Here is a 24,756-nt window from a genome sequence, read left to right as displayed (position 1 = left end):
AAAAAACAAAAACTAAGATGGAGGCATCTAACTGGGCCCTAGTCAGGAGGCCAAGCGTGTAGAAGGCCCTTGTCAGTTTCACATCTGAGATAAAAGTCATAATGCCTGCGTAGAGCAAAGGGCCTTCCCCCACAGACTAGTCACTTTCAATTCCCCTGCCAGATAGGGCTCCCTTCCTCACTGGAGTGAGCACCATCTAAACCTTCAAAAACATAAAAGGAGAGGGAGGAAATAATGGCAGCACCCTTCCCTCCCCACATCGCTCCCTTTGTATTAAGCGCTTTCCTCTCAAAAAAGACTACGACGAAGCAGAGGCCTGTTTTGAGGTGCTGCCCTGCCTGAGCCCTGAAGCCCCAGCGCCATTGGAGCCCCCGCAGCTTGTGTCCGGAGGATGGGAGCTTCCCAAAGCCACACAAGAGTTTTCTCCCCTCGCTGCTTCGGAAGAAGCAGCTGCACCGTCCTGTTGCTTCTCGTATTCGGTGTATTTCTTGGACGACCCGTAAACACGCTCAGCCGGGTATTTGAGGCGGTTCTTCCCTATCTTGCGGAGGGCGGCCAAGGGAAGGTCCACACAGCACTTGTCTGCCAGAGTCACCAGGTAGATGAGGACATCGCTGAGCTCGTCGGAGAGGGCTTCGCGCTCGGGCACCGTCCAGCCCGGCAGGCCTTCAGGGGCTTCTTCCCGCCATTGGCTAAAGGGCAACAGGGGAGAAACGATGGTGTGAGGAGGGGAAGGAGCTAAGAAGGGATTCAAAGTTCCAAAGGGAAGCTATGATTGTTTGTTGCAGCAAAGCCAGCAAAGTCTCTTTGGACACCTTAAAGCAGGAGGGAGGCACCTGAGAGCTGACTGTGCCCACTAGACCTCTCTGCCTCGCTCTTGGAACTCTGCTTAGGCCGCCCCCCCCCAGCCTCCTTGAGAGGTTTTGCCTGGCTCAAATGTGTCCTTGAACACCAATCATGCCTCTTGAAGGACAGAGAGAGATGCGTGTAGACCAGGCATCCCCAAACTGCGGCCCTCCAGATGTTTTGGCCTACAACTCCCATGATCCCTAGCTAATAAGACCAATGGTCAGGGATGATGGGGATTGTAGTCCAAAACATCTGGAGGGCCGAAGTTTGGGGATGCCTGGTGTAGACATTAACCTACCTTATGAAGATAAAATTTAGACTGATTGCTCTGCCCACTTTTGTCTCCGGGAAAGGGGAATGTGGCTCTAGGGCTGAAAAGGAGTCCACCCTGCCACCATCTTAAAGGCTAACAACTTTATTGTGGCGTAAGCTTTCGTCAACTGCAGACCACTCTATCAGATGTATGAAGTGTTACCCTGAGTGCCCAGTTCTGGGCACTGTCACTTAAGAATAATACTGACAAGCTGGAACATGTGCAGAGGACAACCAAGATGATCAAGGGTCTGGAAACCAAGCCTTATGAAGAACAGTTAAAGGAGTTGGGTATGTTTAGCCTGGAAAAGAATCATAGAACTGTAGGGTTGGAAGAGATCCTAAGGGTCATCTAGTCCAACCCCCTTCAATGCAGGAATCTCAGCTAAAGCATCAATGACAGAGGACCACCCAACCTCTACTTAAAAACCTCCAGGGAAGGAGAGTCCACAACCTCCAGAGGGAAACCATTCCACTGAGACTGAGAGGAGATATGATAGCCATCTTCAAATATCTCAAGGGCTGTCCCATGGAAGACGGAGCTAATTTGTTCTCTCCTGCTCTGGAGGATAGGCCTCGAACCAACAGATTCAAGTTACAAGAAAGATTCTGACTAAACATCAGGAAGAACTTTCTGATAGTAAGAGCTGTTCAATAGTGGAACAGACTACCTCAGGAGGTGGTGCCAGCTGATGGGAGTTGTAGTCCAACAACCTCTGGAGGGCACCAGGTTGGCAAAGGCTGGATCAGATGATTGCCAAGGACCCTTCTGATTCTATGAAAGCACCTTTAGGCCTACCTCCTCTCCTCTCCTCTCCCCTTCCCTGCCCAAAATACTGCCCATGGGGGCCCACTCTGCAATCCCGTCACCTGTACTCACAAGAGCTCCGCCAACTCCCCAACCTCCCCGACGAGAGCAAGCAGCAGATTCCGAGGCTGGTGGTACTTCCTCCAGCCGCGCTCGGCTGTGAAACCAGACTGGAGTCTTCGGCTGTGGGAGAGAAAGAGAGGTGAAAAGAGGTTGATGCTGTGTTCAGCAGAGGCTGGTCCATTAGCGCAAAGGGGGCACTGCCACAGCAGCTTCAGACTTGCTCTTGGCTAATCTCCACTTGCCTGCCTCTTTACTTACAACCAATCAGGGGATGGCTCCGCCTCTCAATGGCTCTGGCGCCACCTACTGTTAATCTCCCCGCCTTCTGCCTTACCAATGACCCCTGTACATTGGTGCAGATTTGGGGGTGGGAAGGAGGAGAGGGTAAAGTTATAATCAACCATAAATGTGGGGCCTGTGAGGTGGGAAGAGAGAAAGGAGGGTGTCTCACATGTCTTCCAAGGTAGGCTCAGCGCTGAACTGAAACGTCTCTGCTGAATTTCCGTTCCTGTTCCTCACCAACACCTCATCCATTTCTTCCTCTTTTGCCTTTGGTGAACCCGCCGATGGGAACAAGGCTTGGCAAAGGAAGTCACGGTAACTGTGCGCCTTCATTCCAAACAACTAGTAAGGATTTTTTCCATCAATTTGCTATTGGCAGTTTAAAATGGTTGAAATTGGGCATTGCGAGCTAAACCTGGCAGCTATTTTAGGTCAAGCACTAATCTATTCCCTGCTGGCCGAAAGCCCCGCTTGTCCCCGAAAAAAATAGGATAGATAATAATAATAATAATAATAGAATATGCTATACCAGGGGTCAGCAAACTTTTTCAGCAGGGGGCTGGTCCACTGGCCCTCAGACCTTGTGGGGGGCCAGACTATATTTTCGGGGGGGGGGGAATGAACGAATTCCTATGCCCCACAAATAACCCAGAGATGCATTTTAAATAAAAAGACACATTCTACTCATGTAAAAACATGCTGATTCCCGGACCGTCCGCGGGCTGGATTTAGAAGGCGATTGGACCGCATCCGGCCCCTGGGCCTTAGTTTGGGGAGTCCTGTGTTATACTGTACTTATATACTTCTATGCATACCCATTGGATATTTCTATCCACAGGATATTCTGGAGGTACATATATACACAATACCGATAAGATATTCTGGATATGCTTCCAGAAACCCTGGAATTACAACTCACATAACACCCTTCTGCTCACAGAGAGACACAACTCACTCATAGGACATCTCCCGTTCGTTACCTCTGTCCTCCTGGGCATGGTGGCTCCAGTACCAGAATGCTTCAGGTCACCAAGCCCATCATCAGCCAAAGGCACAGAGCAGCCTGGAGGCAAATGCTTTTGATGCTCAGCCGTGGCCATGTGCAGCCGAAGGTCAGAGTAGCCAGCAGGCATCGTACCCTTGCAGAACCGGCAGGCTGCTTTGCCATTGTCTCCTGCCACAGGGCAAAGCCAGACCTTCAAATCCTCCTCTTTCTCCCAGTCTCTGCAATACTTTCCCTCACTGGCAGCCCTCTTTGATGATGCCATGATTGACCAGGCCTGAAAGAGATGCGGAGAGAGAAGCTCGCTGAACAAAGTGGTTGTTAGCAGCAAAGGATAAATAATTTAGCCGAAGCCTCATTCACACCACACATTTAAAGCTTTGTGATACCACTTTAAGCAGTCATGGCTTCCCCCAAAGAATTCTGGGAGCTGTAGTTTGTTAAGGGTGCTGAGAGTTGTTAGGAGACCCCTATTCCCCTCCAAGTGTTACAATTTCCAGGGTAGTTTAAAGAGCAATCCCTCTTCCCAGGGAACTCTGAGATTGGCAACTCCTGTGCCTTTTCCAACATGTGAACAGTGTCTGCAGGTTGTATCCAACCAAGTTATACTCGGGGTAGACCCAATGAAATTAATGGACCTAAGTCAATTATGTCTATTCATTTCAATGGGTCTTCACAGAGTATGACTGATGTTGGCTAAATCTCTGGCTGCATTGTGCACCGTACATGCAAAACATCTCCCTCCAAAGAGTCCTGGGAACTTCTAGCTTAATCCTCGCTGAGCAACAATTCCATGCACCCTTAACAAACTACACTTCCCAGGATGATTTGGGAGAAGTCACGTGCTTCAAACGTACGCCACCTACACAGACAGACTCTGTAGCTTCTCTGCTCCCCACATGGGGAGTTGTAGATACAACACATCAGTGTGTGTGTCTCCCACCCAGAATTAGAATTTTTTCTAAGCCAGTACTCTCCAGTGCTGAGCTGCATGATAAATTCTGCTTTCAGTGGCACGGCTCACGCCCTGAAAAAATAGAAGTGAGCGCACATCACTTGAGCATGTGTAGAAGGCTCTTTCCCTCACCCTTAAGAAATCACAGGAAAACCCCCCCCCCGGTACACACACATACATACACACACCCCTCTCTGGGTATTCTCTGCAACTCTCATGCCTGGCTCTCAACGAAAGCAAAGCAGCATACACAGCCTACCTGGGCACCAAAGGACAACAGAGCAGGCAGGATCCGTCCCCTTCTAACAAGCCACGCGCGTTTTCCCGGGTTCAGCGCAGGCAAGCCAACCCACCATCGCCACTGAGCTGGGCTCTGGTAGGGTACAAAGGGCATGACGAACGCACCTGCGGCCCAATCAAAGGTGGCTGGTGGAAGGCGAGCGGAACACTGCAACCAATCAAAAAGAGCAGAAGGTCGCGCCCAATCGGAGGAGAGGCAACAAATAGCGAGTATAGAAGGAAGAGGCGCCGGGATAAAGAGTCATAAATACGCAAAGCAGCGGCCGGTTCGAGGAGTTACAGGGAAAGAAAAATCCGGGTTAGCTTTATATATATGTCTGCAATATATCGACCACAACAATATCATAAAATATCATAAACCAATACTAAATATGCAAATAAAAATATAAGAAATATAATAGGTTCCATATTGTACACAAATACAGGTATATATATATGGGAGGAAACTGCGTGAAAGGCGCAGTTTCTTCTCGCAGGGATTCCCCAGTCAGGGAAGATGCAAGAATCCGTAAAACTTGCAGCTGGTCCTTTCTTGTGCATTCTCCTCTCAAATCTGCGTTTTCGTTTTAAGGGCTGTTGCGCTGGCCTTATCCCTAGAAAAATAAAAGTTCCAGCAATTTAGGGTGCTTCCAGTTGAGAGGTTTTTTCTGCACAGTTCATGTGAGCTGTCTGGATTTTTACAGGGAGCACGGATGATGACCAGGGCCGGATTTAGGTTTGATGAGGCCCTACGTTATTGAAGGTAATGGGGCCCTTTATATGTCCAGCTGTCCTTTGTCAACAACAAATTGTCGCTGTTTTTTGTGTTGAATATATGGTAATTTATGGACACAATAGGTATCTAAAGCCGTTTGCACATAACAAAATATGTATTTTATCATAGTAATTGTTGAACTGAAATACAATTAAGAAGAAAGAGAAATGAGCAAACCAGTGATATTTTAGCGTAATAAAAAAATTAAGGTCTTACATATATATAATAAATGTTCATAAATGTACCAAGCAAACGTACATAAAAATATAAACCACATGTCTGGAGCAGCAAAGTCCTGAAACCATTTTGACTCCCAAACTGACCAAATGTTTCTCTGCAAGGAGGGAGGGGGTGAGGGAACCTTCCCATTGTCTCAGAAATTAAGTGATTACCCTCTCAAAGGAATGGCCAGACTATCAGAAAAGGCATTATCAGATAACCTAGCACTGCAGACAGGAAAAACAACAATATTCAAATTTGAAAAAGTGTGCATGCACACAAAAGTTCATACCAATGACAAACTTAGTTGGTCTCTAAGGTGCTACTGGAAGGATTTTTTAAATTTTGTTTTGACGACGTCAGACCAACACAGCTACCTACCTGTATTCAAATTTCTGTTGTAGACCGCCTTTTCTGTGATGTAGGTGTCATAAAATCATATTGGGGGGGGGGTTTGCAGGACACCATTATTAATGAACAGAGAGGGGTGACAGAATTTGACAGCTGCAATACCCAGAATCCTGTTCAATGCCATCTTCCCTGTCTCCCCACCCCTCCCGCTAGGACGAGACCCTGCCTGGAGGAAGGCTTAAGGATCTGCATATGCACAACAGTTAGCATAAACTCACACATTTCCCCTCTCCACCTCCCCTCCGCCCAGAACAAAACAATGTTTCCAGAAGAAGGGGGGGGGGGAACCGCCCAAATCCAAAGTGACACTTTTCTACTCAAGTTAATAATACAGCCTATTATATGTTCTCTTACCATGAAATCTCTATCCGCTGCCTCTGTATTAGAATTGCTAGTATCTCTCTGTATTGGAATTGCTGTTTTATATCTTAGAACTGTATATGTCAGGACTGCTACCTTTTAATTAGAAATCCCTGTATTAGGTATGTTTTCCAGGTATATTTTCTGTATGAACCCTGTATGATCCCAACCCACCTGAACCTTGCCCTACTACCACCCTATACCCATTCAAGGACACACAGACAATAGAGGGATTAGCTGGAACAACTTTATTCAAATAAATTGCCATCCTCAACGTAGCCCACCCTTCCATGGCCTGGAGGAAAACAACTGCCGGGCGGACTTCCACCCCACGGAAATCGCCAGGAACTGCCCCACCTCTGCACCCATCTCGACTGATTGCCCTTCCTGCCAAACAACAGGGAGCACCATCAGCGACAGGAGAAGAGCGATTGACATCTCTCCATCTGAAAGGAAAAGTCATCTCCGCACCCAGCTAATCCGATCCCCCACCCGTCGCCCTTGTCTCCCCCTCCCTCCCAGTCCAGAGATTTCCATGCAGGGACAGGAGGGTATATAAGGGGACTTTACCATTTTCTGGGTTCCTTCCTTCTTTCCAGAGGCAGGGACCCTACAGCTGTAGCTTTGCATTCTGCAATAAAGGGATCAGTTTGTTTTTCCTGACAGCATCGTGTGGTCTCTGTCATTTTCCCGGCGGAGCTGAACTTAGTGCAAATTTTGGAGCTTCCGACCCGCGTCTGTCCTTCTTAAAAGGCAACGCATTTGGGGGTACATTTTTTCATAACATAGGTATGATGTATCTGGGGGGTGGTCTTGGGCTACACCCCTTCTGTGATCTATGTATGAGGTTTCTGGGGGTGGTCTTGGACTCCAGGGCGAGCAATTTAAAATGTCTATATAAGGGTAGGCACACCTTTGTTCTCCTGTGTGAGAGGGAGCACCCTGTTGCAACAGTTCAATAGAGATCAAGCTTACTAGCTACTTTGCTTCTCAGTATTCTCTGGTTGGCCTCTGTTGTTTTCTCCTACCGATGGAGAACCTACAAAGGACTCTATAAGGGCTCTTGTATACCCCATAAGGGAATAAGGCCAGATTTTGTTTACATTAGGGAGCAGGCTAGCAGGCAGGGCCCATTACTTACATCATAGGAGGCTACACAACACAAAACACTGTTGCTATATGTAGGTTTTATTTTATTAGTATTTTATCTAATATTTTGGAAATGTGCATCCAGGGTTTTTTTCCTTTACATTTTTGGGGGGCCCCCAATAGAGTGGGGCCCTAAGCTATAGCTTGTTTAGCTGATACGTAAATCCGGCATGAATGATGACAATGATGCACCTATCATCCTGTACAGCTCCCATAACTACCCCCTCCCTATTCTGTTTTCTTTTAAACAAATGATAGTATTTGAATGAAAAGGCCATTGCGTTATTTCCCAGGACTTCTAAAAGGCTGCTCATGCGATTGCTGATCCTTTGGATGGAGCCTTGCCTACTTTGGCCCTGATACGATACAGCTGTGCAGGAGAGGTTATTTATACAAGGGGGGAAAACAAGAGTCCAAAGTGCCAAAAGCAATCATCATGGTCCTAATCCCACCCCTCATTGTACAGCCTCCCACCCCTCAGGAATTCAGGAAATTTATCTTGTGCAACCAGTTAGACGAGGAAAAGTTGCAGAGAGACATTTTGGAGCCTGGCTAGTCAGGTAAGCAACCAACTTTGCCTCTTTTAAACTAGCTACAGTACATCTGGGATACCCACAGAACTTTAGGGGTGGAAGGGGGAATCCTAGAACAAAACATCGGAAGCATTCAAAGGCTGCCTTGACTGGTCTAGTTACTGTGGGTTAACAGTTGGTTTTATCTTTATTGGTTCACACTTTGTTGGGTTTGGGGAGAAATGTATTGCTTTATTATGTTGCTTTTTTAAAAGCTCCATTTTTATGGCTTTAAATGATGGATTCTCACCCTCCCCTTCTCTCTCTCTCTCTCTCTCTCTCTCTCTCTCTCTCTCTCTCTCACACACACACACACACACACACACACACCCCTCTAGTACTAGCAGCAGGTAAAAGTTAGAATATCCATATCCAGTGCTTTTTTTTGTAAAAAAAAATGTTTAGGGGTACTCTCATTTCCCTACTCATATTGAAATACTGCCCTTCAATGAGGCCAAATTTAGATTCACAAAATGTTTAGGGGTATGCATACCCCTGCATCCCCCCAGAAAAAAAGGACTGACCACATCCTTACATTAAAAAAATAAGTATCTACTTCATTCCACAGAATTTAGGTGGCAACGTGAGCCTAATGAGGAAAAGTTGGATTTTGACCTCTGTTCTGCAGGGCTCTTTGCTTAGGCAGTCCAGTTTTTTTCTCCCCACACCCACCTCTCTCTCTCTCTCACCCACACCCGTGTCCACACACCCCTGCCCTATACACAGTACTTTTTAGAGGTAACCTCACCTGGGACTTTGGGCAAAGTGATGCAACCACTTTGAGTGCCTCAAGGCTGTTGTCAGTATCTTGCAGGAAGGATTCACACAACAAATAGACTTTAATAGCAATAAAGAAAAACCGGGGCTGCTTGAGGTTTGGAAAGTAATGGGGAAATGTGTTGCAAAACGTGGGCTGAATGAATGATTACAGGAAAGAAATGGAAATACCCTGCAAATAACTTTGGGGTGAATGTAGGATGAATGGTCCTTGTCAGAGAACATCCGCATAGTAAACAAATCAGAACAGATGCTCACAAAAGATTGGCCATAGTTTAACCACTGAGTAAACTTTGTGTACAGATCAGCAGGAGAGCTGGACTGGTTGTAAGTAAGAAAGAAGGCAGGCAGGTGGGGGCCTGGCAATGTCCCACTCCTCCTAAAAAAAACAGGGCAGGGGTGCCAACTTGAATAAAATACTGTGGGGAGCAGATAAGCCCTGACCCACATAATCACAAGATACACACACATCATTTGAATGGCAATTCCCATTAACTTTTGGGCAGCTGGCCTCCTCAAATATTTTATTGGAGGGTCCCTAGGACTTGGCTGCTATGAACCAAGGTGAGCCTCGCTTCCTTTCCTTTTACTAACAGCATACCATGAGTAAAAAATAAACAAGGGGGTGAGTATAACAATCCCCAAAAAAAGTTCAATGAGAACTGAATGTGCTTGGCAGCCTCAGAATGTGGGAAAACATTTGCATGGGTGGGACAGAATGCTGATGGGCAGCACAGAGAATGGACTGGCGTATCCTGCAAAAGGGTGTTGCTGGCTGGCATCGTGTACCAGAGGACTTAACCCTGAAGATCCCAGTAGCATTTCTTCCTCTTTTTCCACAGTGTTTTTTAATTCAACCCATTATATTACTATACTAACATAAAAAAATTAAAAGGAGTGGGGGGTGGGGAATAAACCTTGTCCAGTTGCTGATGTGATATTGTTGTCTCTACTGGTGTAGAGGGGAGAAATTGGGGTGCAGAAGCTGGAGCTAGCTTATAGGTGAGTCCCACTATATATAGTCACCACTATATATATAGAAAATGGTCAGCTATCAGATTGTGGCCCCTTTGTCCAAGTAGAGAAATTGTCCTTTGTAGTTGCCAGCCACACAGGGACCCAAACATTATCACATTCCCCATTTTCTGGGTTTTTGGGTCATCGTAGGAAGATAACCTAATGTCCATCCTTCTCCTCCCACTAGGAAGAGCTGCCATCAGGCAAAGGGTAGCAATTCCCACCCCTCATTCCTACCCCTAGGTGACACCATTAGTTTATTGGGCTCCGTCTGGTATGCCTTTGCCAATATCTCTATGATTTCTTCTTCTTAGTCTTCATGGCCTCCCAGCCAAATCTTTCACACCTTCTGCCCGCTGCCCGTTTGCGTCAACTGGCCTGTGACTGGCTGCGGGAAGATGCTCCTGCCTTTGACTACGGTGGCTATGCTGTCGGTGACCGTCAGGAATGTGCTGTGCTCTTCTGCAAGTCCCCAGGAGTCTTAGCCGGCTTCCCTTTCTTTGAGGCCGTCTTTGCTGAAGTTGGCTGCTCTGTAGAGTGGCTCCAGTCAGAGGGAGCATGGGCAGAACCAATCAGCCGGGTGGCGGAAGTGCGTGGGCCAGCCAAAGATATATTGCTGGGCGAGCGGGTGGCTCTGAACTGTATCGGGCGATGCAGTGGTATTGCTACGTCAGCAGCAAAGGCGTGTCAAGCAGCGCGGGAATCTGGCTGGCACGGAGAGGTGGCTGGGACGAGGAAGACCACGCCAGGCTTCCGCCTGCCTGAGAAGCATGCTCTCCTGGTGGGAGGGGCTTCTTGCCACCGCTACGACCTGGGGAGCCTCATCATGTTGAAAGACAACCATGTGTGGGCATCAGGTGGCATCACACAGGTGGGTGTTGCTTTGCCAGTCTCTCTCCTTCCCTCCATCACTGTGCGACACATATGGCGGTAGAACAAGGCCACATCTGAACCTTGCATCATAAGAAACATGGGTTGCCCCAAAGACTCATGGGAACTGTGGTTTGCTAAAGGTGCCAAGAGTTACTAGGAAACGATTCCTCTCACTAGGGCTGGGTGATATCTGGTTTTCAACATGCGATATATCACCAGCTAAACATCACGAAATATACTGATATATCCCAGTGTATTGAATAAGCATTTCCAGCACCTCTGCGGTGAGTTCTGGCACCTCTTGGCAGGCGGCAGGCGGCACGGCACTGCGATCTGGACAGGGCAACGGCATTGATGGTGCCAAAAGTGACTGTGGCTTTGGCGCTCTCTTAAAAAAGCTGCACAATGTTGGTGCTCCGTAAATAAATCTCAGCCACTTAGGGTTGTCAGTCTCAAAAAGGTGGGAGTTCCTGCACCTCTTTTTTCTAGAAAAAAAGCACCGGAAATAAGGATGGAGTTATGTAGAGGCACTGGCTGGCATCACGGTTTTCCCCCGCATTGTGATTTTTGCCAGCACCTGCTCTTGTGATTTGCTGAGAGAGAATTGAGCTGGGACTGCAGGAATAAAGAGAAGCATTGGCTGGCTTCACTGTTTTCCCCACATTGTGATTTATGCATAGCACAGAACCATCATAATTCACAATCTATCACCAGGTCAAAATTTATGAACGATATATTGCCAAGCTCTACCCCTCACAGGGAAACAGTTCCCAGAGTGGTTTAACGATTCAGTCCCTCTTCCTGGGGAACTCTGGGAATTGTAGTCTTGCGAGGGCTGTAGAGGTCTTCTAACAAGTCTTCCCAGGATTCTCTGGGGGAAACCATGACTGCTTAAAGAGACAAATGCTGTTTTAAATATACAGTGAAGAAGAGGCTAAAGCAGGCATCCCCAAACTGCGGCCCTCCAGATGTTTTGGCCTACAACTCCCATGATCCCTCGCTAACAGGACCAGTGGTCGGGGAAGATGGGAATTGTAGTCCAAAACATCTGGAGGGCCAAAGTTTGGGGATGCCTGGGCTAAAGTATCGCTGTTACGTTAGAGGTGAATAAGTGGGATTATTCAAATTGTTTTTATTACATTTTGAACTCTACAATAACCAGGAAAATCTAAAGCTTGCCTGTGCATCAGCTTGCTTCATACCTGTTTTTTAAATGTTACCATCCCACAGGCTATCCGGAGTGCCCGGCGTGTCGGAGGCTTCGCCCTGAAGGTGGAGGTTGAGTGCCGTTCACTGGAAGAGGCTCTCGAGGCAGGAGAATGTGGTGCAGATATTATCATGTTGGATAACTTTGCTCCGCAGGTATACTTGGCTGGGCCAAGATGAGGACAGGTGCTGAAGCTGAAATTGCTGTCTGTGTCTTTTTATTACTTTGTAAACGGCGTGACTTTTGAATTTTTGAAACTATGAAGTGAAAGCACCACAATATTTAAAGGTGCTGTCAAGCAGGGTTGTGTTAATGGCATCAGGCCCAAGATATTCATCCCTTCGGGAATGGATCCATTTTGATTTTTTCCTGCTGTGGTCCCCCAATCCTCATCTGACTCCAGCATGGATTTGTGCTTCCAACTCACTCAGCCTTGGGCAGGCTTTGGTGTTTGTTTGTTTTTTAAAAAAACACACTACCATCCCAAGCAATGTGTCCTTTTTGTACTGTGTAGCTAGCCTACAGTACAAAAGTAAAATTGACATTAGTTGCCCTGCTGACTTTTCCCTCTGGCTCCACCCACCAGCTTGTGGCCCTTGAAAGCTGCCTAAGAAGGCAATGTGGCCCTCTGGGTGAGAACTATGCACCAGTTTCAACAGCAACTATCCCTCAAAGGCAATCTGAGAATTAGGCCTCAGTTGTGACACTGAGGGCTTACCTACACATACCTTTCCTCCGCTCTTTCCAGGCATGGTACATGCTTAAACCTCCAAGCACCCATTCTTTTTGCTCTGGAGCATTCCCCACGACAACCTGCTCTTTAAAGCTGAATTGGAGCAAATGTCAATCGGCATGAAACCCAAATTGATGTTTGCTCCAATTGAGCACCAAAGAGCAGGTTTCCGTGGGGAAAACGCAGGGGCAAAAAACCCCAAAACCTCACCATGCTCAGACATGGAGCTTTGAACATGGACCTGGAAAGAGCGAGGCAACAAACCTAAGTGTGAATAAGCCCTGAGATTTTCCAGTGGACTCGGCCTCTGTTCCTGTTAACCTCCACTCCCCAATTCTTCTCCTACACAGGACCTGCACCCCACAGCCAGTACGGTGAAGGCCTCTTTCCCCTGTGCAACAGTGGAAGCCAGCGGGGGGATCACTGAGGATAACGTGGCCCAGTTTGTGGGGCCCAACATTGACGTGGTCTCCCTCGGTTGCCTCACCCAGTCAGCGAGAGCTGTGGATTTCTCTCTCAAGATCTGCCGGGATCCAGCCTCCAAGCCGCCACTGCGGAATTTTGTCTTCTGAGTCCTAGGATGGGGGGAGCCAGACCAGATGCATCGCCAGGTGGCGGAAGGTTTGATGTTGGTGGGGATGTGGTAGAGGGTGGGTAGCACCAATTTGTGTACAAAGTTTGTGCCATGTCTGCACTTTTGGAAGGTCCAAAATTACAGGGACAGGGTGCTTTGTTCCAGTGTGTCAAGCACAGTGGCTGCATCTGCTCTTGCAGAAGGATCCCAAGAGGTGATCTCTAGGGGTTCTGCTGTGACACTCCCTAAAAAAACAATGGGTGGGGATCTTTTCCTGTTGTGTTTGCTCAGCTCCTGCTGCAGGCCGTTTTGGTAAGCTAGCCGAGTAAAAACTCATCTTTTTTTTTAAAGCCAGGGTGTGGAAGCCTGAGGCCTTCCAGGTGGCGCTGGGACTCCAACTCCCATCACCCCATATCATTTGCCATACTGGCGGGGGGTGATGGGGGTTGGAGTCCAAGGACAGCTGCAGGGCCACAGGTTCCCCAACACCTTCAATATTTGTTCCTTGAATGCCTTCAGGATGCTTCCGCCCCACACGCAGCACCACATCTATTGCAAGAGACCGTTCCCCCCCTCCAAACTCTCTGCCTCTTGAGTCGAAGTAAACGTATCTGAATGACTTTTAGTTGATTTAATCAATGGATCTGGACCATAAAGAAGGCTGATCGCCGAAGAATTGATGCTTTTGAATTATGGTGCTGGAGGAGACTCTTGAGAGTCCCATGGACTGCAAGAAGACCAAACCTATCCATTCTTAAGGAAATCAGCCCTGAGTGCTCACGGGATGGACAGATCCTGAAGCTGAGGCTCCAATACTTTGGCCACCTCATGAGAAGAGAAGAATCCTTGGAAAAGACCCTGATGTTGGGAAAGATTGAGGGCACTAGGAGAAGGGGACGACAGAGGACAAGATGGTTGGACAGTGTTCTCGAAGCTACGAACATGAGTTTGACCAAACTGCGGGAGGCAGTGCAAGACAGGAGTGCCTGGCGTGCTATGGTCCATGGGGTCACGAAGAGTCGGACACGACTAAATGACTAAACAACAACAACAACAACATGGGTGAAAGCAATTGCCCTGAAGCAAGAAGCGGACCTTTACTGGCTTAAAATCATTTGTGTGTGGATTCGTGTAGTGTGTAGCTACGGGTGGATTTCTCCTTCCCCCACCCTCTTAGCTAGGGAGGAATGCTCAATTTTAAGGCAATGCTGGCCACCTGCAGTTTTTATATATTAAGAGATGAGGAAACGGCAGTTGCTGTATCTGTTGTATGCCTTCTCTTTCCACGAGGCCTCGATTCACCTTGCCACCTGCACAGCCCCTCCCCAACCAAAAAGCCTTGTTTGAATAGCTGCTGCCTCTTCCCACATTCCATCTTTTAAGATTCTTTCCAGAGCCAGGCAGCATGGCTGCACCCAGCCTCCCTTGCTTAGCTCCTTACTCCATAGCCCCAAAGAGTTCCAAGAAACTCAAAAGCTTCCTCTTTGCTTTGTGACATGTTGCTTGACCTAATAATGGTAACCCCCTGCCCCCCCGGGTATGGATTCTAGAAAGTATTAAAAAATATTGGGCGGTATTCAGCTAAGTGTTGCTCACAATAGACACCCTCTGAAATTTACAAACCCGAGGCAGCAATCTTCATCACATTTACCCAGGAATTGGCCCCACTAAATTCAATAGGACTTACTTCTGAGTAGACCGGGTTAGGATTGCACTGCTCGCTATGTTCATTAAGGTAAGTCCAGTGGATCTGCTATGAGTAAAATGTCATTGAATACCACCCGTCACATTTATATCTGCTGCTCAGTTAATTAAGTGGTTTTTATTGGTTTAGGCCTAATCTGTTATTTTTCATCAAACTTGTTATATAATGTCCACCACTCCTGTTTTTAGATTGTCATGGCCTATGGTTAAATGCAATAAATATGGAACACATACTTAATTATTAACTTTTTTTAGTGTGTTAATCTAATGGACTGACTAAACCCAGCATCCCTAAAGGGCAGAAATATAATTTGTTTGTTTTTTTTAAAAAAAGAAGATTTACCCACTGCATGGATCCATTCCAGGAGTATTTGAATTTCAAACTGAGAAAAGTCAAAGAAACTGTAACAACAGGGGCGTTAGAAACAGAGGTGTCCTCATCTTTATTAAGACATTTTACGGAGGAAGGTCCCGGTTAGGTTAAGACAAGTTGAAGTGGGCACGGCTTTGGCTCTGGGGGGTATAGTTTTCCTCCCCAGATAATAATACTAATAAATAACAGGTTTGATGTGTGTATTGCTGGGTTACAAAAGTGTGTGGATCATCTGGGACCAGTGTAAGGTAAACTCCCCGGCCTGGGGGTGTTTGGGTGGATTCCCCCCACAAAGCAAGGGTGGGAAAACCAGGGCTTATTCCCCTTCCTTGTCCTCTCCGTGTGTGATGACGTAGCAAATGTTCTTGTAGTCAACGTTGCCAGCTACATCTGGAGGGAAGGCGTGCCACATGTTCTTGATCTGAAAGAGGCAGAGAGGCCAAAATGAGAAGTTGCCCAATTCCTGATTCGGTATCCCTTCCCAGGAAGCTAAAAAAAAGGTATACTCCTAAGTCAGTAAATGCATTGGTGTTATTTTCAATACGGATGTCTAAAAAGTTGGAGGGGGAGGGTGGACATTCAGAAGCAGAGAAGCTGCTTGATGTCAATAACAGATTGGTGATTTTACAAAGTTTTCCGCAGAACTGCAATGGCTGCTTCTGTTTCCCCTCTGCCAACCTCACCACCTCTCTCTCAACTTAGTTCTGTCCTGCGATGGAATTGTAGCATTTAAACCACTGAATCACTGCACAGGCACACTGTTCTGTCCTAGGAGAGCCAACATTTAACATTCAATTGGCTGGGTATTTCCCTTCCTATCCAGATGAACAAGAAGGCTATGACCCTAAATCCAGAAAGGACAGATAAACAGGAGCGAAGGGCAATTCTATATAAAAGCTGCACTTTCTGGCTAGACGGTGTGTGGATGTGGGCTGTGAGATTATTTCGCAGTGACAGGAAAACTTGCTGCAAATTCTCAGAAGACTTTTATGATGCCTTGATGTATTAAGCATTAGCTTGGCAGATAAGTGGAGTGCGCAGAAGTATACATTTTCATGTTTTGGGGAAGAGTAGCTCACAGGTGAAGAAAAATGGGCATGAAGAGAACAAGGGGGGAGCATAAAGGTGAGAAAAGAAAGGACTGGATATTCTGCATGATGCAGGGAATTTCTCTTACCTCTTCTGGGGTGAACCGGTCGCACTGAGTGGTCAGGAGTTCTTCCAAGCTGCAGTGAAGCAAAGAGAGTAAGATGTTTGAGAGGGATCCCCAGGTAAGTGTGAATCCTTTTTAGATGGTCTTCAAGCACTCCAGCCTCTTATAATGGAGAACATCTGCTCCCCAGTTCCCTCCCAGTTTCACATAAGCTGAAAGCCCTTCCTGGTGGAAATATTTTTGCTTTGAAGAATGCTTTGTTCTACACATACACACACACACACACACACACACACGCAAAAGGCAACTGTTTCATAGACAACAGAACCCTACCTTTGAATTCCAGCTTTGGAAGATCTTTAACCCTACAACAGCATGCATATCTAGCATTTAAAACTGCTATAATTCCTCCCAGGGCATTGTCATTTTATGAAAAAGCCCATGGAGCACTAAGAAAAATCTCAAAGTCATCAGCAACGGTAGTTTGGTGAGAGTTCTGAATCCTCACAGCCCTTACAGCTGCCAGAATGGTGTCTGAAAGGAAGTCATGACAATTAAACTAGTGTAAAATGAATTGTTTAAGTTTGTAGGATAGATAGAGCCAACATATCATCATCATTTGAGATGCAGCAGGATGGTTCAGACATAACAGCCTATACATGATTCAGCTGTCAGGTCCAAGTCCCAAGAGTGCATACTTCTTGCTCTCCAACCACAAGTTGCTTTCAAATTTGAACAGACAAACTATGGTTTGCATTCGCCTTCTAAACCACAATTGGAAATCTACTTCAGAATGTGGTTTCTAATTTGTTTGGAGGGCAAACACAAATCTTAAGCAAACTGATGTTTGTTTGATCAGGTGAGTTGGGAAGGAAATGTGAGTGTGTTGGGGGAGCACATGAACCCAATGACAGCCAAGCAATGGTTTGGTGCCGCATGTTAACCAGCGCAGCACATCTAATGAAAGTGATCTGCAGGGCAGATACTCACAACTGCTTCTTGACAGTGCCCTTGCCCTCAGGGTCCAGGATTTTGAAGGCGCCAATGATTACGTCCTCGGGATCAGCACCTGGTGGGAGAAGAGGAGCGAAAGTGAGAACTTGACATCAAGTAGAGAAGAAGGAGAGATAGAACAGGGAGATAACTTACCCTTCAGCTTCTCACCAAACATGGTGAGGAAGACCGTGAAGTTGATGGGGCCGCTGGCCTCCTTGATCATGGCATCCAGCTCCTCATTCTTCACGTTCAGGCGCCCTGCAGAGATGGGAAGGGCAGGATTATCAGCTGGGGAATGACTCTTGAGAGTTCCATCGACAGCCAAGCTTTGCTTTCCCTCCTGCCCACACTGCCACGCTCTTTCAAGACTCCCTTTTTCCTTACCCATAGCAGCGAATGTATCTCTCAGGTCTTCCTTGTCAATGATGCCATCTCTGTTCTGGTCAATGACAGTGAAGGCCTAAAAAGTGGGAGAAAAGCAAACGCTCTGGGATTGCAGGCAATTTACCTCCAGCATTCTGCCCTACCTCCCAACAAAAAAATGAATGCAGGATTTGTAGAGTAACTCTCCTTTGTAACAACTGTTGGATCTCGAATCTGTCAAAAGGATTTCTAGAATGCGTGAACACACAGATCTGCACTGAAATTTCCAGTTCCGAAGCTATATATAATACCTGCATGTAACTCGGCACAATTTAAATTGTGAGATTTTGCTGGTCCTCTAAAGACTCGTTTGCACATGCATGCTCAGCGCTCGATTCCTGCTACCTCAACTGACAGTTCTGCAGTTCTGAATAAACCACTGCAGTTTAACCACCAGAGAAGAAAATGCCATCCACCTCAGAACCTGAAACACAAAACTTTTCAGGGAGTCAACTCATAACACTCAGCTGCCAGTGACCATGTCACAAGACATGAACGTGTTTGTGTGATTGGGTTATAATTTCACCAGTGGATGTGAGTGCAGTAGTTTTTACTGGAACCACAGATTGCTTTGTTGCTACACAATACCTATCCATTAGCAAACGGGAAATCGCACACATTCGTGCCTGTGTTGACAGTACACATTTCAAGACCTTGGTTTCATCATGTAAATGTCCATGGCAAGGTAAACATACACCAGCCTTGAATGAACTTCCTTTGAAGGTTAATTTTGACTTCTGGAGAGAATATTAAAAGGAGCGTTCTGACTTATGATTTCTGCTTGAATCCAAAGTTGTGGCTGCGGGATAAACAAGACCCTCTTGGAGTGTCAGTGCTGTGAACTTCTCCACCGTAGGCTCAGGTTGTATATATATGCAAATAAACCATAAATCCTAAAGACACCACCGTCTCCACTGAACCCTGAATGAGCTGCCTGGAACCCCTGGAATCTCGCACCGCTCAGAGATTGGGGTGGCATCTAACAAAACGTTGGCTGTGGCTGCTGGGAGTTGTACACCATAGCCTATGGAGGGCACAAGGCTACTGGCCAAGAGAACATAATATGTTGGCGGCTTCTGACTATCGAAAAAGCCGCTGCAACGCAAGGGAGAATCAAATCCAGTCTTTATTGTTACAATCAATGGCCAGCATTATTCAAAGAAGAATGAAACATTAAACTGGGGTCATCAAGCATTGGGCAAAAAACAGTAGTTATAGCAGCCCACTATATAATTTACTCAAGGAGGTTGCCAGACGTCTTATCTCTGGAATTTTAATGAGCTGACAGGACAGTTAAAGTAAAAGGAGTTCCAGAAAACATGACCCAGGTTGGACCCAAGATCCAGTCTTCTTCTATTGATGCTTATATCTAGCAATGCATTGTGGGATTGGAGAAAGACCAGCTTCCAGCACAGCACGATCCCTGTTGGGCCTCTCCTCCCCCTCCTCACTTCTCTGCAGCTGTGCCCTAGAGACACCTGTCACTTGATACCCCTCCGAGTCTCTACCAGGAATGGGAACAATCTTCTTCTGTCTCATATTAAACCCAGGGCCCCTCCCTAAGGGGACAGATGGAACATTCCAGAGGAGCTGTTGATGAGATCTCCGGAGGATAGCGGGGAGGGGAGGGGAGCTCACGCCTTCCTTGGCTCAGTCACTATTATCCTTTGGGGTTGTGCGGCATGTTTCTTTCCTGTAAAAAAACATGGAACAATCCCCACCCCACCAGAGCTACAGTGAATGCAGAATGGAGAGGCAGAGGCGCTCCCAACACACTCTTCATTTTAAAGGCAATGATTACAATTGTGTGGTAGTAGTAACTGCATCATTTCAGCATCTTGAGTGCTGGGGGTAAACAATCTTTCCGTATAAAAGCTGAACATGCAGCCCTCCAAAATGGTACTCACTGAGGGGGAAACCCCTTAGCTACTCTTGGGCAGGTGTGGAGAGAGACAACGTAGCTGCCACTGCCAAGGGACAATTGAACCCCCAAAATACACCATAGCCTAAGGCTGGATATATAATTTTTCCTTATAGCAAGTCAGGCCATTGAGCCACCTTAGCCAGGAGTTCCTGTTCCAACTGGAGACGTTTCCAGACAACCTGTTTATGGAGCATTCATCCCTGATTTGTTTACAGGGAGGTTGGACAAAGCCGGCTATTTAAGAAGCATTCGTTCTGATTTGTTTGCGGGGAAGTTAGAGGACGCTGAGCCGAAGCAAATGTCACCTCATCCTTTCCAGTCCAGTCTCCCATCACAGTCGCAGGGTTGTTTTGAGGATAAACTGGGAGATGGAGGCGGGTTGGGGAACAGCCATTATCACTACCCCAAGCTGCTTAGAGGGAGGTGGTCTAGAAAGGTCATCAACAATAAATTGCCCAGTAGCCAAGGATATGTTCTTTTCACCAAATGTATTGATTGAAAGTGGGTTGTCATCAAAAACATTGAAAATGCTCGTTGACCAGGATGGAGGAAAGAGAAAGGAACAAGATTGATGGAACTCCCCAGACAGCTGGAATGATAATTATTTTCCTGTTGTTCTTTGGATTTCTTTTCTCCAAATGTTAGATTTAGATTAAGTGTTTTCAGCCTTTGCAACACCGGCCCAATTCTTGCTTTCGTTGAGTCTGGATCCCCACAGCTCTTCTTTCAGGCCAGTCACCCAGAATCCATCTCCAAAGATTTCCTTGTAAGGAGCTGCCGCCTGCTTCTCTGTCCAAGCGCAGATGTCACCTACCTTCTCGGTCCTAACCTCACCCAAAATAGACACTGCTGCGTCTCAAGGGTCTCAGAAAGGAAACACCGCCATTCTTGGGGTGGGGGTGGGGCGTCGAGGGGCAGCAGCGATGGCTGCAAAAGGGCAAGGGAGATCCTCTTCAAAATGGAGGGGAAGAATCTCATGCATGGGGGAGGGCGAACTTCACATGGAAAGCTCTCACCGCCACCACCACCACACCAGTTTCCCAAGTGGAATGAACCAGGCTGGCTACTACCGTAGGAGACAGAGGACTACTTAAATGGGGTGTAGAGGCAGAGGAAGGGGGTGGATCCACCTCAAAAAGGGAGGTGTTGAACACCTTCCAAGGCTTGCAACCCTGCGCATGCTTACTTGCTCACTGTGCAAAGTGGGGCTTCCTTCTGAATAAACATGCCTAGGGTTGTACTGCACAACTAACTAGGTAGTGTTTGATAGTTTCAGCTCCTCTGAGGTTCTGTATCCTACAGACACAAAGGAACTTGCTTAGGATAACTTGGCCAAATTATAGCACCCATGGATTCATTCTCCTGTTCTCTCTCCTTTAGGAAATCCTTTAGAACTTGGAGGCATCCACCGTTCTCAACATCTGATGAATCCTAAACAGTGAAAGGGCTAAAGTGAAGCTTGAGAAGGGAAATCAGTGAGGTATGGGCCTCCATGGGTGAAATAGGGTAGACAGAAGCTGCTGCATTTTGAAAGGTTTAATTCTATCCAATCAATCTGCCACAGATGCGCTACTTTTAAATAACCCACAGATGAAAATTCCAGACACTGTAGATTTCTTACGGTCAGAACATCCTTCCACATACAGTAGCTTACTTAGGTCCTTTTCCCAATCTGGTGGTCCTCAAAATTCAATTTCTATCCTGTTCCAAGGAGGTGATCTATAGATGTGTCTGTTATTATGAGGATTATTATTAACTTCTGTATCCTTCTGGTTTCTGGGCGAGACTTACATGCCCACAATCAAGCAGCTTCTCTCCAAACACTGAGTCTGTAATCCCGCTTTACCTTGGAGTTCAGTCCCCTTAAACTCTATAGGACTTACTTCTGAGTAGATATTTATAGGATTACACCGTAGCTGCGTACACACTATACATTTAAAGCACATTTAAAACATGCCCCACCCAATGAATCCTGGGAACTGTAGTCACCTTCATTTCTAGTACCTTGGGGGGGAAAAAAACATCCTTTCTGTCAATTAATTTCCCAAACATCTTCAATGAAGAGTTCCAGGTAAGCTTTAAGAGCACCATACATTACATTTCCCAGCAAGCTGCACATTTCCCATTTTCTCCTCTTCCATCTCTTCTTAGTTTCTTACCTCTTTGAACTCCTGGATCTGTGTTTGGTCAAACATGGAGAATACATTGGAGCTTCCTCCTTCGGCTGCCTGCCTTCTCTTTGCCTTCTTGGGTGCCTATAATGGGTTAAAATGGGAAGTCAGACCAGTGCCACTATGTACATTACCACCCGAAAAGCTTATTAAGGATGGGGGACAGGGTCCACACTTTCTGCAGGTTTCTAGAGTGCGAAATGTTCTGAACATAGTTAAAGGGGGGGGGGTTAGAAATGAAATAATTTTATTTCATTTATTCTGTTCCGGGTAGGAGGGAAATGTCTGGAAGCAGCTTCTGCTCATTTTTAAACAAAATTTTTATTGGGGTGGGGGTGGGAGGTGGGGGTTATTTTTTTCAGTTTCAAAACAGGATGTTACCAAACTTTCCATAGATACAGGGAGCAGGATGAAGGTTCAGGTGATTCCAAAATGCTTGGTTATGGTAGCAAAGGTTTTAAAAACTGGGAGGAAAAGAAGACCCTTTGACGAACAAGCTCAGAACTTTAGTTAGTGTTGAGAAATGGCAGGAAGAACAAATGCTGCTTCAGGTCGAGGAGCTGTAATATATCATATTCGAGGTATTTCCTCAAAATCTTCAACGTATTAGCCTGAGGTGTGTTTGTGAGAGTGAGTTACAGAGAGAGGTGTTCAGCAAAATGTAAACTAACCTTGTGTGTCCTGCAGAATTTGCCTACACATTCTAGCTTCCAAAAATGCTTTTTGTAGGCTTTGACACCTAATTAAATGAACGCTGATGAGGTTCTGGAAGTTTAAGCAGATGCGGGAGAAACTGCAAAGGCCCCAGTGAAAGAGGGTTCCAGTTTTTGGAATGCATCAAAGTTCACAAACTAGGCCTCTTCCTTGGAGGTTGGCTTGGAGCATGCGGTTAAATGGAGCTCTAAGGAGTGCTGGCAAGGTGTACACAATTCCTTCTGAACCCTCCTGCCATATACTGGTCTGGTTGATCGGAAATGAACAGGGTGCACTTTGGCCTCATAAGAGATAGAAGGCAGCAAAGGAGTTTGAGCAATAGCTGATCTGGGTGACAGGGTTGAGGTTTACTTAGGTAAGTGTATATGTCAAAGGATTCGGGAAATCTCTCTAACATACCACAGAAGACAGAGCTCTCTCTCACACACACACACACAAAATTAAGTTGTATCTCTTGGACTGCCACCCTATATACAATTACTTGGGAGTAAGCCCCACTGAAATCACTGGGGCTTACTTCTGAGCAGTCATACATAGGATTTCCCATTGGTACCCAGTGAGTACCAATAGATGGATTGAACAGCCAAGGGCGGCAATAGGTTATTTTTGCCTGCAATGTCTGTGAGAGTTGGCTTGGCTCGCTTGCGTGAACAATCTGGAGTGATTGCTTCCTAAGCAGGTTTTGCAGTACACTGCCTCTCTTGTGCTAGTGGCAGCCTGTGACCTGGATCTCAAAATATGAGGGGTGTGTGTGTGTGTATTGGTGAAGTGACAAACCACACAATAGACTCCGAGGGCAAAAAGAAGAAGAAGGGAATAAAGCATACTCCTTGTGCTTCTTTGTTCAAAAAAAAAAAATTGTTCCACGGTATCCCTTGATTCCAGCTCCTTTGCTTTGAATTTTGTGGCACCGCCAGGAATATGACTCCTGCAGCTTTTGTCTGCTCAGCAACTGCTCAGCTGCCCTTTACTGTCTCTCTCTCTCTCTCTCAATTCAATACGGGGTCCAACTAATTCCCAGCTGAGTAAACTGTTCTACTGCATTATTCAAGAAAAAAGAGCATGATATGGCCATTCAGGGCCTGAAAGGATTCCCTGGTGAATTTTAAGGTGCATAGTTCAGCGAAGGAAATAGGATCTTAAGGAAGGCTAGCTAGAAAGCAAGGAAGGATGTGAAATAATCCTGTTTAACATGACATTCTGCATGCGGTTTAGGTTTCATCTTTCCCTTCCCCTCATCAAAAGCTGTCCCTCTCAGCTGCTATCTGGCATCCCACCTCATTCAACTACCCCCAATCTCTCCTCAATTGCTCCGAGGTATTCCCTGAACACATACATTTCTTCTGCACAGACATTAAAATGTTTAAGTGGAAAGAAACTGAAACTGAGAGATGAGACAAGGAAAGAGAGTAGTGGAGAAACTGATGAAGGGAAAAATAGGTAAGAGAAAGAACTGTACAGCACTGTTTTGGCCATGAAATAAAATTTTAGAAAATTGGTAAGGGGATTCCTCTGTCCCCCACTCTCCAATACCCAACCTCTTGGGTGTTGAATTATGTATTTCTCCTACACAATCTGAATGGTCTCGTAGTCTTCCCCTCCTATTTGAAAGAAAAGAGCTGCAGATTGATCAACCAACGTTCCATTTTCTTTCCACTTTGTACATTTCCACTAGATTGAACCAGGGCACCTGCACCCCACTTACCATTTTGGTTTCTCAGCGGACAGGCAGGTGGGCAAACAGCAGCTGTGGGTGCGGTGGCGATGTCCCAAGGGCCAAAAGGATGAGCAGCCTAGACACAGGCTGCCAATTCCCCTGGGGTTATATAGACTCCCCTGGCGGGAGGCGGGGCAGCTAACTATAGCCACATCTTCAAGTTTGGCTCCAGGGCTGGGGGTGGGGGGGTAACCAAAGTCCAGAAATAGACTCCAGAGGAACGCAAACGGGCCAACTCCTTTCTTGGAGAAGGGAAAAGGCATGCTGGGTTTTTGACAGTTCCTGCCCCAGAAATCTTGCCATCACAGGGGTTAGTGGTAGTACCCCAGCCCCACCTGTAGGAGTAGGTCCTACAGGTCTGCC

At 46.5% G+C, this 24,756-nt stretch overlaps 3 protein-coding genes across 5 annotated transcripts; 1 reads left to right on the top strand and 2 right to left on the bottom strand.

The window, feature by feature from the left end:
- Window positions 1-2: 2 nt before the first annotated feature.
- On the bottom strand, window positions 3-8,883 carry DCTPP1 (dCTP pyrophosphatase 1). The gene is made up of 5 exons (XM_060281685.1): window positions 8,786-8,883; window positions 4,532-4,720; window positions 2,484-3,594; window positions 2,042-2,152; window positions 3-692 (listed from the first exon to the last, which is right to left on the bottom strand). The coding sequence occupies exons 3-5, from the start codon at window positions 2,645-2,647 to the stop codon at window positions 299-301; spliced, it is 669 nt and encodes a 222-aa protein (XP_060137668.1). The 5' UTR covers window positions 2,648-3,594; window positions 4,532-4,720; window positions 8,786-8,883; the 3' UTR covers window positions 3-298.
- QPRT (quinolinate phosphoribosyltransferase) lies at window positions 7,944-15,655 on the top strand. Of its 3 annotated transcripts, none has more exons than XM_035134570.2 (4): window positions 7,944-8,025; window positions 10,146-10,702; window positions 11,935-12,066; window positions 12,995-15,655. In XM_035134570.2, exons 2-4 carry the CDS (start codon window positions 10,151-10,153, stop codon window positions 13,214-13,216), a joined length of 906 nt encoding a protein of 301 aa, XP_034990461.1. In that variant the 5' UTR covers window positions 7,944-8,025; window positions 10,146-10,150; the 3' UTR covers window positions 13,217-15,655. The 3 variants fall into 3 exon arrangements, with proteins under 3 accessions (XP_034990461.1, XP_060137667.1, XP_060137665.1); XM_060281684.1 differs by lacking the exon at window positions 7,944-8,025 and having other exon boundaries at window positions 9,140-10,702; window positions 12,995-13,265; window positions 13,738-15,655; XM_060281682.1 differs by lacking the exon at window positions 7,944-8,025 and having other exon boundaries at window positions 9,140-10,702.
- Window positions 15,342-24,513, bottom strand: MYL11 (myosin light chain 11). The gene is made up of 7 exons (XM_035134580.2): window positions 24,382-24,513; window positions 21,951-22,046; window positions 17,829-17,904; window positions 17,598-17,702; window positions 17,439-17,517; window positions 16,473-16,521; window positions 15,342-15,716 (listed from the first exon to the last, which is right to left on the bottom strand). The coding sequence occupies exons 1-7, from the start codon at window positions 24,382-24,384 to the stop codon at window positions 15,612-15,614; spliced, it is 513 nt and encodes a 170-aa protein (XP_034990471.1). The 5' UTR covers window positions 24,385-24,513; the 3' UTR covers window positions 15,342-15,611.
- Window positions 24,514-24,756: the final 243 nt, after the last annotated feature.

Source organism: Zootoca vivipara, chromosome 13 (assembly GCF_963506605.1).
Source record: "Zootoca vivipara chromosome 13, rZooViv1.1, whole genome shotgun sequence".
NCBI classification, from domain to species: Eukaryota; Metazoa; Chordata; class Lepidosauria; order Squamata; family Lacertidae; genus Zootoca; species Zootoca vivipara.
This window is presented reverse-complemented; position numbering and strand designations above follow the sequence as displayed.